Raw genomic sequence first — 20,492 nt, forward strand, 5'->3', positions numbered from 1 at the left:
TACCAAACATTGTTATACAGGGGCATATTCACTAAATACCAAACATTGTTATACAGGGGAATATATAGGGAAATATTCACTAAATACCAAAAATTGTTATACAGGGGAATATTCACTAAATGCCAAACATTGTTATACAGGGGAATATTCACTAAATACCAAACATTGTTATACAGGGGAATATTCACTAAATACCAAACATTGTTATACAGGGGAATATTCACTAAATACCAAACATTGTTATACAGGGGAATATTCACTAAATACCAAACATTGTTATACAGGGGAATATTCACTAAATACCAAACATTGTTATACAGGGGAATATTCACTAAATACGAAACATTGTTATATAGGGGAATATTCACTAAATAACAAACATTGTTATACAGGGGAATATTCACTAAATACCAAACATTGTTATACAGGGGAATATTCACTAAATACCAAACATTGTTATACAGGGGAATATTCACTAAATGCCAAACATTGTTATATAGGGGAATATTCACTAAATACCAAACATTGTTATACAGGGGAATATTCACTAAATACCAAACATTGTTATACAGGGGCATATTCACTAAATACCAAACATTGTTATACAGGGGAATATTCACTAAATACCAAACATTGTTATACAGGGGAATATTCACTAAATACCAAACATTGTTATACAGGGGAATATTCACTAAATACCAAACATTGTTATATAGGGGAATATTCACTAAATACCAAACATTGTTATACAGGGGCATATTCACTAAATACCAAACATTGTTATACAGGGGAATATTTACTAAATTCCAAACATTGTTATATAGGGGAATATTTACTAAATGCCAAACATTGTTATACAGGGGAATATTCACTAAATACCAAACATTGTTATATAGGGGAATATTCACTAAATACCAAACATTGTTATACAGGGGAATATTCACTAAATACCAAACATTGTTATACAGGGGAATATTCACTAAATGCCAAACATTGTTATACAGGGGAATATTCACTAAATGCCAAACATTGTTATACAGGGGAATATTCACTAAATACCAAACATTGTTATACAGGGGAATATTCACTAAATACCAAACATTGTTATACAGGGGCATATTCACTAAATACCAAACATTGTTATACAGGGGCATATTCACTAAATACCAAACATTGTTATACAGGGGAATATTCACTAAATGCCAAACATTGTTATACAGGGGAATATTCACTAAATGCCAAACATTGTTATACAGGGGAATATTCACTAAATGCCAAACATTGTTATACAGGGGAATATTCACTAAATACCAAACATTGTTATATAGGGGAATATTCACTAAATACCAAACATTGTTATACAGGGGCATATTCACTAAATACCAAACATTGTTATACAGGGGCATATTCACTAAATACCAAACATTGTTATACAGGGGAATATATAGGGAAATATTCACTAAATACCAAAAATTGTTATACAGGGGAATATTCACTAAATACGAAACATTGTTATACAGGGGAACATATAGGGGGAAATTCACTAAATGCCAAACATTGTTATATAGGGGAATATTCACTAAATACCAAACATTGTTATATAGGGGAATATTCACTAAATACCAAACATTGTTATATAGGGGAATATTCACTAAATACCAAACATTGTTATATAGGGGAATATTCACTAAATACCAAACATTGTTATACAGGGGAATATTCACTAAATACCAAACATTGTTATACAGGGGAATATTCACTAAATACCAAACATTGTTATACAGGGGGATATTCACTAAATACCAAACATTGTTATACAGGGGAATATTCACTAAATGCCAAACATTGTTATACAGGGGAATATTCACTAAATACCAAACATTGTTATACATGGGGAATATTCACTAAATACCAAACATTGTTATACAGGGGAATATTCACTAAATACCAAACATTGTTATACAGGGGCATATTCACTAAATACCAAACATTGTTATACAGGGGAATATTCACTAAATGCCAAACATTGTTATACAGGGGAATATTCACTAAATACCAAACATTGTTATACAGGGGAATATTCACTAAATGCAAAACATTGTTATACAGGGGAATATTCACTAAATACCAAACATTGTTATACAGGGGAATATTCACTAAATGCAAAACATTGTTATATAGGGGAATATTCACTAAATACCAAACATTGTTATACAGGGGAATATTCACTAAATGCAAAACATTGTTATACAGGGGAATATTCACTAAATACCAAACATTGTTATACAGGGGAATATTCACTAAATGCAAAACATTGTTATATAGGGGAATATTCACTAAATACCAAACATTGTTATATAGGGGAATATTCACTAAATACCAAACATTGTTACACAGGGGAATATTCACTAAATTCCAAACATTGTTATACAGGGGAATATTCACTAAATACCAAACATTGTTATACAGGGGAATATTCACTAAATACCAAACATTGTTATACAGGGGAATATTCACTAAATGCAAAACATTGTTATACATGGGGAATATTCACTAAATACCAAACATTGTTATACAGGGGAATATTCACTAAATGCCAAACATTGTTATACAGGGGAATATTCACTAAATACCAAACATTGTTATACAGGGGAATATTCACTAAATACCAAACATTGTTATACAGGGGCATATTCACTAAATACCAAACATTGTTATACAGGGGAATATTCACTAAATACCAAACATTGTTATACAGGGGAATATTCACTAAATGCCAAACATTGTTATACAGGGGAATATTCACTAAATACCAAACATTGTTATACAGGGGAATATATAGGGGAATATTCACTAAATACCAAACATTGTTATACAGGGGAATATTCACTAAATACCAAACATTGTTATACAGGGGAATATTCACTAAATACCAAACATTGTTATATAGGGGAATATTCACTAAATACCAAACATTGTTATACAGGGGAATATTCACTAAATACCAAACATTGTTATATAGGGGAATATTCACTAAATACCAAACATTGTTATATAGGGGAATATTCACTAAATACCAAACATTGTTATATAGGGGAATATTCACTAAATACCAAACATTGTTATATAGGGGAATATTCACTAAATACCAAACATTGTTATATAGGGGAATATTCACTAAATACCAAACATTGTTATATAGGGGAATATTCACTAAATACCAAACATTGTTATACAGGGGAATATTCACTAAATACCAAACATTGTTATACAGGGGAATATTCACTAAATACCAAACATTGTTATACATGGGGAATATTCACTAAATACCAAACATTGTTATACAGGGGAATATTCACTAAATACCAAACATTGTTATACAGGGGCATATTCACTAAATACCAAACATTGTTATACAGGGGAATATTCACTAAATGCCAAACATTGTTATACAGGGGAATATTCACTAAATACCAAACATTGTTATACAGGGGAATATTCACTAAATGCAAAACATTGTTATACAGGGGAATATTCACTAAATACCAAACATTGTTATACAGGGGAATATTCACTAAATGCAAAACATTGTTATATAGGGGAATATTCACTAAATACCAAACATTGTTACACAGGGGAATATTCACTAAATTCCAAACATTGTTATACAGGGGAATATTCACTAAATGCCAAACATTGTTATATAGGGGAATATTCACTAAATACCAAACATTGTTATACAGGGGAATATTCACTAAATACCAAACATTGTTATACAGGGGAATATTCACTAAATACCAAACATTGTTATACAGGGGAATATTCACTAAATGCAAAACATTGTTATACATGGGGAATATTCACTAAATACCAAACATTGTTATACAGGGGAATATTCACTAAATGCCAAACATTGTTATACAGGGGAATATTCACTAAATACCAAACATTGTTATACAGGGGAATATTCACTAAATACCAAACATTGTTATACAGGGGCATATTCACTAAATACCAAACATTGTTATACAGGGGAATATTCACTAAATACCAAACATTGTTATACAGGGGAATATTCACTAAATGCCAAACATTGTTATACAGGGGGATATTCACTAAATACCAAAAATTGTTATACAGGGGAATATTCACTAAATACGAAACATTGTTATACAGGGGAATATTCACTAAATACCAAACATTGTTATACAGGGGAATATTCACTAAATACCAAACATTGTTATATAGGGGAATATTCACTAAATAACAAACATTGTTATATAGGGGAATATTCACTAAATGCCAAACATTGTTATATAGGGGAATATTCACTAAATGCCAAACATTGTTATACAGGGGAATATTCACTAAATGCCAAACATTGTTATACAGGGGAATATTCACTAAATGCCAAACATGGTTACATAGGGGAATATTCACTAAATACCAAACATTGTTATGCAGGGGAATATTTACTAAATGCCAAACATTGTTACATAGGGGAATATTCACTAAATGCCAAACATTCTTATATAGGGGAATATTCACTAAATGCCAAACATTGTTATACAGGGGAATATTCACTAAATGTCAAACATTGTTATACAGGGGAATATTCACTAAAATTTTATGTTTGCGACATCACTACTTATTACTGGTTTTAACTTATTTTTTCATGCGATGCTCCATTTTCTAATTTATATTATAAATTTAGTAACTTACATCACAATATAAAAAACAACAAATGGTACAAAACCTATACATTAAGTGGAGCGCTATGAAATTATAAGTGGGGTGGCTTACCCCTTGAAATGTTAATAGATACGTACGCGTCAAATATATATATGAAACATACAAAGAATAGAATATGGTGTAGAATGTAGATAGTAATACACTGTGACAATTCAATTGTATGTCAGAACGGGTCACTCACTTTTAAAAGAGCCTATAGGATTGGCTCAGTAAACAGGGCTTGTAGGCTTTTTAGGGCGGCATACCACCACTATTCCTCGTTGATATTCCCTCTGAAAAAATAAATATTCTTATACAAGAAATTTTAAAATACTATAAAGATTTCGAGGGGTAAGCCACCCCACTTATAATTTCATAGCGCTCCACTTAAGGTATCGGTTTTTATTGTATTACTTGCTGTTTTTTGTATAATTGTGTGTGGAGGAAAGGGGATCCCACTCTAGTGTTTTGAGCTGCTCATATTGTTTCACTAAAAGCACTTTTTGTAACACACTTTCTCCCAAAAGGAGATTCTGTTTTTTGTTTTTTCATCACAATATAGTTAAGTCCAGGGACAGCCAGGGCAAATATTGCAAATATGCATTGCAATGTATGCAGAGTATGAAGTGCAAAGGCGAGAGCTTATAACAGTGATTGGCAGGGAACTAAGATGGAGGCTGCGCTGCAGTTGTAGGATGTGTATTTCTACATTTAATTTTATTTTCCACACTTACCACATACCTATTTGTTAAAAGGATACTATATGCACCCAGACCACTTCATGTCATTGAAGTGATCTGGGTGCAGTGTCCCTGTCCCCCTTAGTCCTGCAATGTAAAATATTGCAGTTTTTGGGAAACTGCCTGATAGCCATTAGAGGAGCTTCCGTGATTCTAAGGGACTCTGAGCCACTTAAACAACGTTCACCCTCTGCATAACAAAATCCAGCATCAGTGAAATCTCCAAAGCATTAAAGCAATTGAAGCAGAGCTATTTCACAATTCACAGCTTATAGGACTATTCACAAAAGTGAAAATGCAGAGTGAATGCAGAGTGAATGTCAAATTTAAGGTAAAAATACCCAAACTGGAAGAATGCCTCCAGTTCAGCTACTTTGGCTTTCAATTTGAATTTCACTTTGAATTTTCACCCCAATGTCCCCCTCACCTCCTGGCTACTCAAGTTTTTAACTCATCATCTCCTGACTACTCCCTCCCTGGCTATTCTAGACTCCCCCACCTTCTGAAAAGGTACCCCTTTTCCTTTTCAATTTTTCTTTTCTTTCTCTTATCTTTTTTGACCATCTATGTCGACAAATATTGAATCATCTGCCTGCAATAAACAGTTTTTTTTAAAAATTGGTAATTTTGTTGTTCTATTTTGCCCCACTTTGGTGAAATAGTGTATTCATATGTCTTCTCATAAAAAACAAAACAAAAAAAAAACTCAAAACTCAAAACCCAAAACAGGAAAAAAAATTAATGATAAAATGTTAGAGCTACCAGATGATGCCTTTTAGAAGACATCCTACTGACACATTTTCCATAGTGCGATGCACATAGCTTATTACTCAGGGGTCATGTGTAGGTGCAGTCTATTTATACCAAGCCCTATGGCATCCTTTGGCAGTCATCCAGTATGGTGCATCTTGGTTTTGCATCCAAAAAGATGCAACATTTTGACAATTGGATACTATATGACACAGGGCGTGCCTTACTATTTATGATATATTTTGTAATTTTTTTTTTTTTTTCTGAATATTAACAAATACAAAGGTACATGCATAACCACACATATTGACGAACAACAACACCACCCAACACATATTCTACTGATAATATTTTTTAATTTCTATTATTATTATCTTCTAATACCACATGAACTGGTTAGTGGTTTGAGTATGTTTGGAATTCTGAACGTGACACATTAAGCCAAGCAACCCTAACGGCCATAAGATGCCGTAAGATGCCTTTCTGTACTTGTCACATTGTCTTGCGTAAATTATGGGCAACAAGATTATAAGTTGGGGTCTGGTATGTTCCTGACACACTGCAAGATAAATATCTTTGTCCCTTTCACAATGTGTCTAAGGACAAGTGGGGTGAAATACAATCACTAAATACAATCACTAAAACTGCTGGTTACCTACAATTAGAGACTAATTCAAAAGATAATAAAAGAGGACATTAGCATGAGACCCGGGTGTTAAGTCTCCGGTCCTAGACCTCTTTTTTTTTTTCTCCACCTCCCTCCCCAGTCTAAATACATTTTCTTTGACTGTGGTGCCAATGGAGAAACAATAATTTTAACACAGTCATTCATTTCATAGAAAGGAAAGTATGGAGTATTCACAAACTGCACTTTACATAGGACACGAGGTCATGCATTTAGACTGGAAGAAAGAAGATTTCGTCTAAAGCAAAGGAAAGGTTTTTTTTACCATAAGAACAATAAGGATGTGGAATTCTCTGGCTGAATTTAGAGTCTGGTTTTATCAGAGTCTGCACAGATGTTTAAACAGCAACTAGATGCATATTTCCAGAAACAGAATATTGAATTATATAATTGTTCAACTTTATGGTAATAGCTTCTTCATCCATATATAAATCTGACTGCCATTCTGGGGTCAAGAGGGATTTTTTTTCCTAGTTTGTTGTAAAATTAGAAGTGCTTCAAACTTTTTGCCTTCTTTTGGATCAACAGCAAAAAACAAATGTGAGGAACGCTGAACTTGATGGACACTTGTCTCTTTTCAGCCTATGTAACTATGTAATGTCCATGCCTATAGTGGTAATTAAAAAGGTACCCATTATATGAAATTATATGCATCTGTGGAATAAGTATGGGAAAAGCAATGGAATACTGACAGATTCAGATATATTCAGTATGGGACAATATATCAGATATACAGAAATGTGTGTAAATAAATATAAAGAGAGAAGTGGTTATGGCTTGCATGTTAGAGAAAAGAAAAAAATACATAGAGCATATTTAAATAATTGCAAAAATATTAAATAAATAAATATTTCTGCCAACGATTTAGTAAGTCTAATATTACCAGTGATAGTCATAGAAGGGATTAATATAAATGCAAAATATTTGCGGCCTCTGTAACAATAATGCTAACAAACAGAGAAATACAACCCCCGTTATACTTTTCCAGCGTTCAGAATAGCGAAGCTTATTGGAAGTTTTTGTTGGGGAAATCTTCCTTTTACCAACCCCCGGTGCAATTCATACTCAGGTAACAATATGGACTCATAAGACAAACTTCTGAAGGAGTCACTAGAGAGTACTTGTTGAGCCAATAGACTGTACTGGAAAGCTTTGACAGAACAGAAATTGCAATGATTTGAGATTTTGAAATTTAATGTGACTATCACTCAGCCTGTATTTGCACTGCGGCCCCTAACTTATCCCAGATAGAAGGCAGCAGATTTAAGTTACACCCATCAGCTATACAAAAGAATTGCAGAATTAATGGTTATGAATTTACATATAGACTCTAGATCACTGGCAAACTACTTGCATACCTTCAAGAGACTACCATGTATTAATATTGTAATCTTCAATAAAAAATAATATACCTAATATGAGAATAATACTCTAAACAATGTAAATAGGGAGAATAGGCACCAAAACACAAAATATCAGTAAAATTATTATTTTAAGTTAAGTGTTCAATGAAAACTCACTCACTTCAAAGGTTAGAAAAAAAAACAAAAAAAGTCATCTATTCTAAATAATTTAAAAATGTTTTGCCCTATTCTAAGCATACAGTTGTGCTGAAAAGTTTGCACACCCCGGCAAAAATTATGAAATTTTGGCATTGATTTTGAAAATATGACTGAGCATGCAAAAATTTATTTTTTTGAAGGATAGTGATCATATGAAGCCATTTATTATCACATAGTTCTTTGGCTCCTTTTTAAATCATAATGATAACAGAAATCACCCAAATGTCCCTGATCAAAAGTTTACATACCCTTGAATGTTTGGCCTTGTTACAGACACACAAGGTGACACACACAGGTTAAAATGGCAATTAAAGGTTAAATTCCCATACCTGTGACCTTTTAAATTGCAATTAGTGTCTGTGTATAAAAAGTCTATGAATTTGTTAGCTCTCACATGGATGCACTGAGCATGCTAGATAATGAGCCATGGGGAGTAGAAAAGAACTGTCAAAAGGCCTACGTAACAAGGTAATGGAACTTTATAAAGATGGAAAAGGATATAAAAAGATATCCAAAGCCTTAAAAATGCCAGTCAGTACTTTTCAATCACTTATTAAGAAGTGGAAAATTTAAAGGTTCTGGAGTGGTCATCACAGTCTCCTGACCTTAATATCATCGAGCCCCTGTGGGGAAATCTTAAACGTGCGGTTCATGCAAGACGACCAAAAACTTTGCATGACCTGGAGGCATTCAGCCAAGAGGAATGGGCAGATGTACCACCTGCAATAATTAGGGGCCTTATAGACAACTATTACAAAATACTGCACACTGTCATTGATGATAAAGGGGGCAATACACAGTATTAAGAACTAAGGGTATGCTGACTTTTGAACAGGGGTCATTTAATTTTTTTCTTTGTTGCCATGTTTTGTTTTATGATTGTGCAAGTCTGTTATAGCTTACAGTTGAATATGAATCCCATAGGAAATAAAAGAAATGTGTTTTGCCTGCTCACTCATGTTTTATTAAAAAAAAAGGTACATATATTACCAATTTTTCAAGGGTATGCAAACTTTTGAGCATAACTGTATACATAAAAACCTAATGAGATCTTAATTAAAAATGTTACATATATTACCAATTTCCCAAGGGTATGCAAACTTTTGAGCACAACTGTATACCTAAAAACCTAATAAGATCTTAATTAAAAATTGTGCAGATATTACCAATTCTTTTTTTCAGTAACATGTTGGTGGAGCTGTGAGGTCAAGGGTTCATTAAAGGAACACTATAGCGTTAGGAACACAAATATGTATTCCTAACACTATAGAGCCCTAGTCACCTAAACAGTGACTAAGGCCCCGTTCCACGGCAAATAAATGGTTAATTAACCATTTATTTGCTTACCTTAATTCATTGCCGGGAATTAATAGATTGTATTAATGGGATTTTAAATAATAATTATATTCTTTTTAACTCTAGGTATTTTTTACAGCGCCAGGGTAATGTGATGGGGGGCAAGTTCGCTACTAGCTACGCAAATTTGTATATGTCAGAATGGGAGACTATTTATATTTATGACAGCATGGAGTGGGGGGCGAACTTGGCCCTTTATCGCAGGTACATTTATTATTTGATTTTAATTTTTTTTCAAAGCATTATATATGTTTATTAAAGGTAATTATTAATTCAGGAGAATTGCTAAATATTGTGGAATGCAGTTCTTACCATCAGATTAGCAGCATGCCCCACACAATAAACAGTGGCAGGAAGGAGGGCGAGTAGATGACAGAACTCGATTTCACTGACATCTTATGATTTCATTTTTATTTGGAAAGGGTCTGAGCCTGATCTTAGAATCTTTTTAGATAACCTTAATCTTAATAGTAAATATAGTACTACCAGTATAGAATATGTTGATCTGGAAATCTATATAGAGAATGGAGAGATAAAAACTAAATGTGTTTTTTAAAAAGAGTGGATGCGAACAATTCTGTACTGTACAACAGCGGGCACAATACGCCATGGCTCAATAATATTCCTAAGGGCCAACTGCAACGCATAAGGAGGAATTGTAAAGATACAGAAGTGTTTGAAGAACAGGCACATATTTTAATAGAAAGGTTCTCGGACAAGAAGCATCCTAAAGAATTAACTGATAAAGCTTATAATGAAATGTTAGAGACTAATCAAGATGACCTTATATAAATTAAAGATAATAAGAGCAGTAATAAGGATAATTCAGAAGTAGCACCTCTAGTATTTGATTTTAATGAGTCACACAGGGATAAAAAAGACATTATTAATAAGCATCGGTATCTTTTAAAAAAAAAAAGATAGGGAACTAATTATTCCGGAAAAACCTGGTTGAGTGGTTGAGTAGAATCTATTTTAATATTATCTTCCTTTTTTCATTTATAAAGAGTTTTTGTCCCACTATTTTTATATTTATATGCACATATGTCTGTAAATTGGAGCATGATACAATGTATATTTTTAGAAATTTCAGTGATACACCCCCTTTTCCCTTTCACAGTGATAATAAGGCTTTTGGGACTCATGAATAGGTATGAGGCACATAGCCTATGAGCATTAATTAACTATTAAGCTTTAACCTATGGAAATCTTCCAATTGGTATTGATTTGATTTCCATTCCTATTTTTTTGGACTTATATATTGACTGTGGGCAAAGTAAGGGAAGATCTGAGGAAGCCGGAATACCGGCGAAACGCGTAATCACACCTTGACGTCATATGCATGCACGCAACATTGGCCATGCACCCCGGAGGTATCGGAGTCTCGGCAACCTATTTCCCACAGCCGGCAGTGGTGAGATCTTGGAAGAGAACTCTATCGGTGGGGTGAGAGGCTATCAGCATATTCTGCCAGTTGCTGCTGTTTTTAATGTGTTCAAATAAAGAATGGATTCTTACCACAAACAGTCCATAGTGTTATATTCTGAAGCTGTTACAGTTAGAGCAGGCTCCTCTGGTCTACACTTGTGAGTGTTCCTTTTGAAGCCTGAATATCTCTATTTTGCAATATTGCCCTATGAGTTTTTTGTTAATTTATTTTCTTTACATACATGTTCATCCTTGTTGTGGAGTCAACCAATATTTACTATGTGTAAGTGAAGTGTGGCACTTTACACTGTTGCCTTGCACAGAAATCAGAACACTTTATTGTGATTTCTTTATTGCACTGTATCACTTTATTGTGATTAACTTATTGCACAATTGCACAATTATTATTACACTCTATGGCATAAGGACTTTTAGTGTTATATTTAGACAAAGATTTTGTATATTTTTTTATTGAGGACACGTCTTAAAGACATAGATCACCTTTATTGTTTTTAATATAGTATTGGGGGTTATATTTTGGGTTTGTACACTGTGTGAGGTGCAGCTCCAACTAAATTATTTTCTTTGGTCTGCTCATTAGTGCCACTGTTACTTGAATTTATTTGTTTGTAGACAGCGACTGGATTAACCCTGCAGTGTAAACATAGCAGTTTCTATGTTTTCAGCTGCAGGGTTAAAACTAGGGGGACCTGGCACCCAGACCACTTAATTGAGCTGAAGTGGTCTGAGTGCCTATAGTGGTCCTTTAACCATATATGAAGGATCTACTTTAACATAAATTATGGAAATATAGCAAAACATTACTGGCATACAGAAATAGAGAAATTACTGTGCACCCAAGCTAAATGTCACTACATGTCGACTAGCAGTGGCTACAACTCAACCAATCTACACTATTTAAATCCATAATAAAATAACCACAATGCACTGTACTACAAGGGGGTAACAAGAATAAAGCTAATGCATCAACACAGAAAGTCAACATAAAATAAAGCTTCAGTCCCAAAACCACATATAAATGCATATGTAAGGCAATGGTACAACCCCCATAACAAAGTAAGCTTATTGAAGTGTTTTAACTTTAGGGGTTAAATCGTTTGGCAATGGCAATGATACCAACTTTTCTGCATTTCAACTTCATTTCCTCTCTGCACTGCAGTTTGTGGAAGGCTTAGCAGAGGTTTCAGCCCACCAATATGCGCCACGTTAAAAGAAACAGTATTTTGGGGTTAAACCAAAGGTAAGAAGGCGCTCAGATATTCCTGCCCCCTTTATAGCTGAAATTAGCTTAAGCTGTTGTGGGGTTGGGAGTGCTTTTTTTTTTTTTTTAAACAACAACATACATTTATATATATATAATTGAACTATTCTGAGCACAATTTTCACTGTGGCAATTGCATGAACAAGGCATTCTCAGATGCCAGAGGACTTGGTACAATGGAGAGATATTGGCATAGGATAGAATGATGCTTGAGTAGATGCATGTATTGGGCTCTTATAGAATCCTATTCTTCTAAAAGTGGGTGAATTTAGAAGTATTCTTACCTGGGATCATCGCTGTATTGAATCACTCCAAAACGGACACCTTCTTCACTTACTACATTTACAAAAGGAATAACGAGTCCTTCCATAAAGGACTTTATCATCCGGAAATTCGCCCTTCCGATGCTAGAGGATCCATCGACGACAAATACAATATCTGAATCATAGATATTTTCACACCTAGCTGCAAATGAGAAAAAAACACAAAAAACAAAATCATAAATTCATGTTATGCAGTAAATAAACGATAAGCTTCACTTTGTTTGTAACAATTTGAAACAATGTCCCTTTCTGTACCAAAGAAGAAACAAAACATGATGGGCACATATTGCACACGTGCACTTGAGAATTTATACACACACAGATGATACACCCCTCCATGTAATTTTTGGAAACAAATATATGCAATCCTTTAGTATGCTTTACACTTCATTATTTATTATCATCATTATTATTATTATTATTATTATTATTGGCATTTATATAGTGCCAACAGATTCCGTAGCACTTTACAATATTATAAAAGGTGGAGATTTAACAATAAATAAGACAATTATAAAAAGCTTATACGAGCTTACAGTCTATGGGAGGTGGGGTATAAAACACAATAGGACAGGAGATAGCAATCAAAAAGGGTGGGAGTGAAGCAGAGCTGGAGGAGAGAGTAGAGTGCTGCTCTTTAGGAGAGAGCAAGGGACAGGTATGTGAGGTAGAGGTCACTCTGGTAGGCCATAAACTTTACTGAAGAGATAGGTTTAAACAATTGAAGACTAGGGGAGAGTCTGATGGCGGTAGGCAGGCTATTCCATAGGAAGGGAGTCGCCCGCAAGAAGTCCTGCAAGCGTGAGTTGGCCATACTTGTGCGAGCAGCGGACAGGAGAAGATCAAAGGCAGAGCGGAGAGACCGAGAAGGGGCATACCAATGAATCAGTACAATTATGACATTGTACATGCATTTGTAGTCGAGTAATAGACTAAGGATCAGCAGAAAGAATTGTATGGAAGTATTTTTTCAAAAATGAAAGGGAGGAATTCATCAGTTCTATTTTTCTTTTAGTTAAGAACCTCAAATATGTAATATATTAGTTTTTTTTTTTTTTACTAGACGGGGAATTGGTATGTCTTCCACTATGGCCACCTCTTCCATCCAAATGTCCTAGTTCCCAATGTTGGGGTGTATACATTAATCTACATATGGCATATTAAATAAAAAAAAGTACTGCTGTTGTCAATCAAATCACCTCTTTATGACCATACATGGGGGCATATGAGTCATGGTAAGTTTGGGGCTCAAACTTAAGCCCTGTCCTGTGCTACTAGACCTATAAGTTACTTAGCACTGCAAGCATGGAATGTCCATGGAACACTCATCAGGAGTGAATTTCTTCTTACCAAGGCTGAATTTTCGTTTGCCAATGGTGACTAGTGTATAACTAAAACCAGCAAAGTTTAGTGCAAACTTGTTAAAGGGACACTATAGGCACTGTAACTGCTTCATCTCAATGAAGTGGTTATAGTGTCTGGAGCCCCCTGGCACCATCCGTTTGTTTGAAAATGTTTAGATTCTGAATGGAGGGACAGTGCCAGTGCACTCCAGGCACTATAACCAATTCAATGAGATGAAATGGTTACAGTGAGGAAAACGACTTTTTTTTCGTGGCACTATAGTTTCCCTTTAAAAAGCTACTTACCTTTTGAATCCTGGAGTGGCTGATTGGCAGTAGACAGAGGTGGAGCTATAGCCAGGCAAAAAACAAACTGTCTTGGAAATGGCATTATTGTCCTTGGAGTGTCTTTAAAGTGAAATATCCTACCCCACTATTTTAAACAATCTTTACATATATACTCTCGCCAGCCTTCACACAGATACTTGTCACATAATAACAAGATGAGTTGAGGCAGGAAATAAGCAGTAGTAGCCAATTAGTTGCTAATCACCCTACACTGGCTGGCAGACTTGTGCATTAACAGGTTACAGCTGGTTCAAACAAATTCCTTTTAATCTGCGCACGAACAGATCATTCCATTGGGGATATACCTTATTCATTAAATAAGATTCCACAGGTAAATCCTGGACAGATTGAGTTGTTCATGAATAGATTAAAGGGAATTTGATTTGTTCAAACTGGCTGAAACGCATTAATGCACAAGTCGATTTCAAAGCATTTCATTTGTTCAAACCAGCTGAAAAACATTCATGCACAAGTCTAGTGGCTGGTGCAGTATACTTAACATGGATCTTTTTAAATCCTTATTTTTACCAGCGAATGTATGAATTTTCAATTATTGTTTTAGAAAAATGACAAGTTTAAAGGGACACTATAGTCACCTGAACAACTTTAGCTTAATGAAGCAGTTTTGGTGTATAGAACATGCCCCTGCAGCCTCACTGCTCAATCCTCTGCCAATTAGGAGTTAAATCCCTTTGTTTATGAACCCTAGTCACACCTCCCTGCATGTGACTTGCACAGCCTTCCATAAAAACTTCCTGTAAAGAGAGCCCTATTTAGGCTTTCTTTATTGCAAGTTCTGTTTAATTAAGATTTTCTTATCCCCTGCTATTTTAATAGCTTGCTAGACCCTGCAAGAGCCTCCTGTATGTGATTAAAGTTCAATTTAGAGATTGATATACAATTATTTAAGGTAAATTACATCTGTTTGAAAGTGAAACCATTTTTTTTTTCATGCAGGCTCTGTCAATCATAGCCAGGGGAGGTGTGGCTAGGGTTGCATAAACAGAAACAAAGTGATTTAACTCCTAAATGACAGTGAATTGAGCAGTGAAATTGCAGGGGAATGATCTATACACTAAAACTGCTTTATTTAGCTAAAGTAATTTAGGTGACTATAGTGTTCCTTTAATGATTAAACTCTTTAATGATTTTATATTTAGAAAAATTACATGTTTAACAATTAAACTCTTTAATATTTTTTTAAAGAAAAATTACATGTTTAATGATTAAACTCTTTATAACTCTGTTCACTACATAGAAAATGTTTGTTTTTTTGTTTTGGTAATTTTTAAATAAGAGACTGCCTAACAATAATCAATTTTATCTCATTGTACAGTTTTTTATGTTCAAGTCACATCATCCAAATTTTTAAACAGGATATAGGCTTCAAAAGGCTAACAGACATGAGTCCCACGTGGCGGTTTGAATGAATAGAGCATTTTAACAGTATGCTTCACGTTGTCATGGATTGAAAACATGCGGTAGTACACAGCTGGGATAAAATTCACAGAGAGATGACATTTTTCCATGTCTTTGACTATAAGTCACAAAGGGCACATGGGGCGGCATTTAAGGTAGCTGTTTTACTATTTCTGTTCAACAACAGAATGCATTGAAGAAATTTCATATAAAAGTCCATACAGCATCGGAATTTTAGAATTTTTGTTTTTATATTTTGAGATGTACATCCAGCCCTTTGTATAACAGAGCTTCACTGTAATGCATTCACAGTAATTTAAATTACGTACTGTATTTGGAAATTAGTCTGTGCAAGAAAAAGACATCTCAGTTCCATAAATATATACCAGTAGGGAGACCAATTAAATGTGCTGGTATGGCCACACTCCCTGGGCACAATTCCTCATGCACCCCCTAAAATGAAGGTCTTTGGCCTTTTCAAATATTGCGAGTTACAGCTATGCTCGAGCTATGTATGGAGGTAGGAAAGACAGTAACAAGCAGCAGTAATGGAGGGGCCCTTTAGGGAACGAGAGAACTTGCCCAAAAAGGGAGAGCGTCTGTCTAGCTGGCCCCATTCAGAACAGACTGTGTAAGCTAAGAGATGAGTCTAATTATTTGCTCTCTCTGTGCTGATTGGATAATTTTCATGGAAACCAGATGCAAGACACCATTGAACAAACCAAGGACAGTGGGAGAGAATTCCAAATTTGTTAGTCCCAAAATTGGGACAGTTGGATGCTATGTATGCTCCTTTCATGGGTTATGCCACAATGAGCTCCCTTGACTCTTCACATTCTGCTAGTTATAGATTCAGGGATTTACAAGAGTTTAGCATCTAAAAACCATGGGTATTCACAACTTGCTGACATCACAGGGGTATAGCTTTCATTTCCGTTAGCTCTAGAATTTTACACAGTGGGTGTACAAGAAGCCTAGTACCCATAGGACTCCAGTGAGACCCTGAAAGATCTCTGGTATTAGAGAGGCAGTCTAAGCATCAGAACCTCTGTACCAAAACACTCTTTGCACCTTAAGCACTATACTGACGTGTGGTGGTAATGACGATATTGAGTTTTGGTGGTGCTCAGAGTATCTCTTTAACAATGCTTTTTATTCGTAATACACATCTTGTGATGATATTTACCTTGCTCCTGCGCTGAACTTCCATGAAAAAAAAACAAGGAATGTAATGCCACATATAGGGCAGCGAACCCCCTCATCTTCTGAGTCTGCAACAAAAAAAATTAAAGATTAGTCTTCAAAGTGTAGGTGAAATCACCATGAATCCATGAATGTCTACAGTGCTTAATTAGGGACATCAGGCAAAAATGACTCTATTATACACATATTAACGTTACTATGGTGCAATATATATGGGGCAATATGGCAGGGATAGGCAACCTTCAGCACTTCAGATGTTATGCACTGCATCTCCCCTGATGGTTTGCCACCATTATGGATGTAAGAGACTCGTGGGAGATATCTGGAGTGCTGACAGTTGCCTACTTGTGGTATAAAAATTGCCCCATGTAATACGATCACAGCAAAACAGTGTCCTGGACATGAATAAAGGAAATTGCAATTTGATTGGAAAAAATTGATACTGTTATTATTTCTTTTTAATTCACTCAGTCATTAATAATTAATTATGTGTTATAGCATTACTGGTTAATTTTAGTTTTAAGGAGAATATTCATTGACCCTGAAACATAGTGAACAAGAAGAAATTTTGTTTTTGAAATTATTTGTCCTTATTTTACTGTATTAATATGACGGCATCAAAGATATATTTTTCAAACCATCAACTTGACTGGGTACCCGATTAGTATTTCACTATAACTATACTAAATTATATTGATTGCTAGAAGTATCTATGCAGTGCACAGTGAGTAATTCTGAGACCTGAGTTGGGTATATCATCATACAGAATAACTACATAAATATATATATATGGCATTCCGTGTGTTTGTGAAGCTGTTGAGCTGACATTCTTTAAAAAAACGAGTTGTGTCAACATTTTTTTTTTACTGATGGGTTTTAACTAAATATTTCATGCTGGGGTTTAAATGTGTAAGAGCAGCTGGAAGCTGCTAAAAAGAGAAATTTCTCCAAACACAGTTTTCCGACACTGCAGATTAGTGCTTTTCAATCACTTGCAGGGAATGATCAGACCTCACATGTGTAAAGATGCCCTGAGCCATTCAATACAATATTAGGATTGGAAGGTAAAACAGGCATTTGCCTTAAGGCCAGTCAAAATCTTAAGTCATTTAAAATAGAACAATCTATAAGCTGAGTTTTCAACATGTGATTTTGGTGCACCGACATTCTTGGAAATTTTGTACAGTCATAATCGTGGACTTTAAGCCTTCCTGTAATGTGTGCCAGTACGATCTTAGTGAATGGCTCCCATCTGCTCAGATTTCTAATGTACAGGCTAGATTTTCCACGAAGCATCCTTTGAGAGACAGATAACGTGGGAGGTTAAAGGCTATCTATGAAACTTCCAAGAATTTTTTTTCCCACTTTCACCACCTGGCAAAAATTCAACTGTATGAAAAACTGTATTGATATATAGTTAATGGTGAATTATAGAACGGAGTTTTGTTAATAAATAATCATGTTATTCTAGAGTAATTGGATTCAGGAGAGATGTGGAACTAAGAGACAGACCACAAGTCTAGGCAAAAGTTTTGAAATCACTGAAACATGTTTCCATCATGTTCAGGCAGCCTAGAGCTATATATATATATTGTATAACTCGAATGAGTTTAAAAGGACACTACAGCTTAATGTAATGGTTCTGGGGTGAAGAGCCTGTCCATGCAGGGTGAGCAGTTCTAAGAAAAGACAGTGTGTACATTGCTGTCTAATGCCACGTTCATTGACTGTTAGTCTGACAGTCACTATAGTGGATGAGGTCACGTAAATATTGCATCAAAAAGCATGTCCAGAAAAATAAAGGTGAATAAAACAATATATTGTCTTACTTTTGGGGCGCCCTATCATCTATATAGTTAGGCTAACACTCTATCCGTAGGAATATGTTGGTTGTGTTTCTACAGCTTTAGTGCTCATTTAAAGCAGCACTGTCATGCCACCCCCCTCCCTCCCCCCAAAGAAAACAACTACTTTGTCTCAGTATTTCTCCCAGCCTGACACTCCAAGACACTTAGTCACTGAGCAGAGCTACCGCCATCTAGAAGTGTCAATCCCCCTGACAGCTGCAGGGAATTCACTTTTTCTCTGGAGGATCCGGTCTCTGGAGGATCCATGGATTTTTCAATGCTGTACTCTCATGTATGCACTGGATGAAACCCTGCTGGAAGAAGATGACGGCACCCGAGAGGGACAGGTTAAGGTAAGTAGTACTCACCTTTGTCTGTCCCCCACCCACCGGACTACCAGCGCGATGTCACCATCGGGTCTTTGCAAATTCTACTCTATTGAGCTGTGTAAATATTATTCCTGTTATAAATTACATTTCAGTTGCCTAAATTGTTATTAATAAGCCATCCACAATCTTCCAGAACAGGCCTGCCTCTGGCCTCTCACATCCCTACAATTAAAAGATCACATATGTCTATTTGGGAGGCATGTGTAAGTCCACGGTATCTAGGTTACATAGTGATGATTTAATGTATAAATGTAAATGCCATAATTAGGCATAGCTTGCAGCCCCAGGCCCGTGAATATTTTTTTCCAGCTGGGGTGCCAGAGAAGGATTATATGTTGTACTCCACAGGAATAGCAGGTAACAAACACACACAAACAAATATTTACACACACAGATATACCCACACACATACACCCACAAAACACACACACAATTTCATCCTTCTTTCTCAGACCAGCAATGTGACACTTATTTCTTGATGTGTAAAAGATCTATGGGCGTTACATTCCTTGTTCATTCCACCATAATGTGGCGAAACCAACCTCGCTACTGGGCATTGGAGAAGCCTGTTTGCCCGCCTCCTGCCTGCTGACTATGGCCCCTGGGAGATTTGGCCCTTTAAATACAGTATTTTGGCATATTGTATTTTATTATGCTGCTGCTGGCCCTTTAAGAACCACCTGGGGACATACTGTGACTTTTGGGACCAATGCCCCTTTAAGACTGTGTCCCCTGTCCCCCTAATATACTTTGTTTGTGCCCCTTTCCCACTTGGTTCAGTAAATGGGGCTTACTGAGCCAAGTACCACACAAGCGGACCACCCAGAAGTGGATGGGAGCCTGCTGTAGGTAAATTGCCGACCACTGGGTGGCCGCCGTTCTAACAAACGAACACGTGGTGGCGCCATCTTTTTTCATTCCAATGCGGTCAGCGGTGTGTGGAGCCAAATTCATGGAACTGAAATCGGCTACACAGTTCCACGAACACCGCTGACCCCTTTACTTTCTCCTACACTGAATTTTCAGCTGCAGAGACTAAGTCCCGTTTGGCAATTCGAACGCACGTTAGAATGGGACTTTTTTGGG

The 20,492-nt window shown here is 35.6% G+C and overlaps 1 protein-coding gene across 2 annotated transcripts in view; it reads right to left on the reverse strand.

Annotated features, from left to right (window-relative positions):
• Positions 1-20,492, reverse strand: part of COL7A1 (collagen type VII alpha 1 chain) — a 193,817-nt gene that overhangs the window by 143,317 nt on the left and 30,008 nt on the right. For both annotated transcript variants that reach the window (XM_063426212.1, XM_063426213.1), the window contains exons 2-3: positions 17,154-17,238; positions 12,819-12,999 (exon numbers count right to left, since the gene is read on the reverse strand). In XM_063426212.1, the coding sequence (XP_063282282.1) occupies positions 12,819-12,999; positions 17,154-17,229 (257 nt within the window). In that variant the 5' untranslated portion in view covers positions 17,230-17,238. The remainder of the gene's footprint in view (positions 1-12,818; positions 13,000-17,153; positions 17,239-20,492) is intronic.

The sequence above is a fragment of the Pelobates fuscus genome, chromosome 7 (genome assembly GCF_036172605.1).
Source record: "Pelobates fuscus isolate aPelFus1 chromosome 7, aPelFus1.pri, whole genome shotgun sequence".
In the NCBI taxonomy this organism is placed as follows: Eukaryota; Metazoa; Chordata; class Amphibia; order Anura; family Pelobatidae; genus Pelobates; species Pelobates fuscus.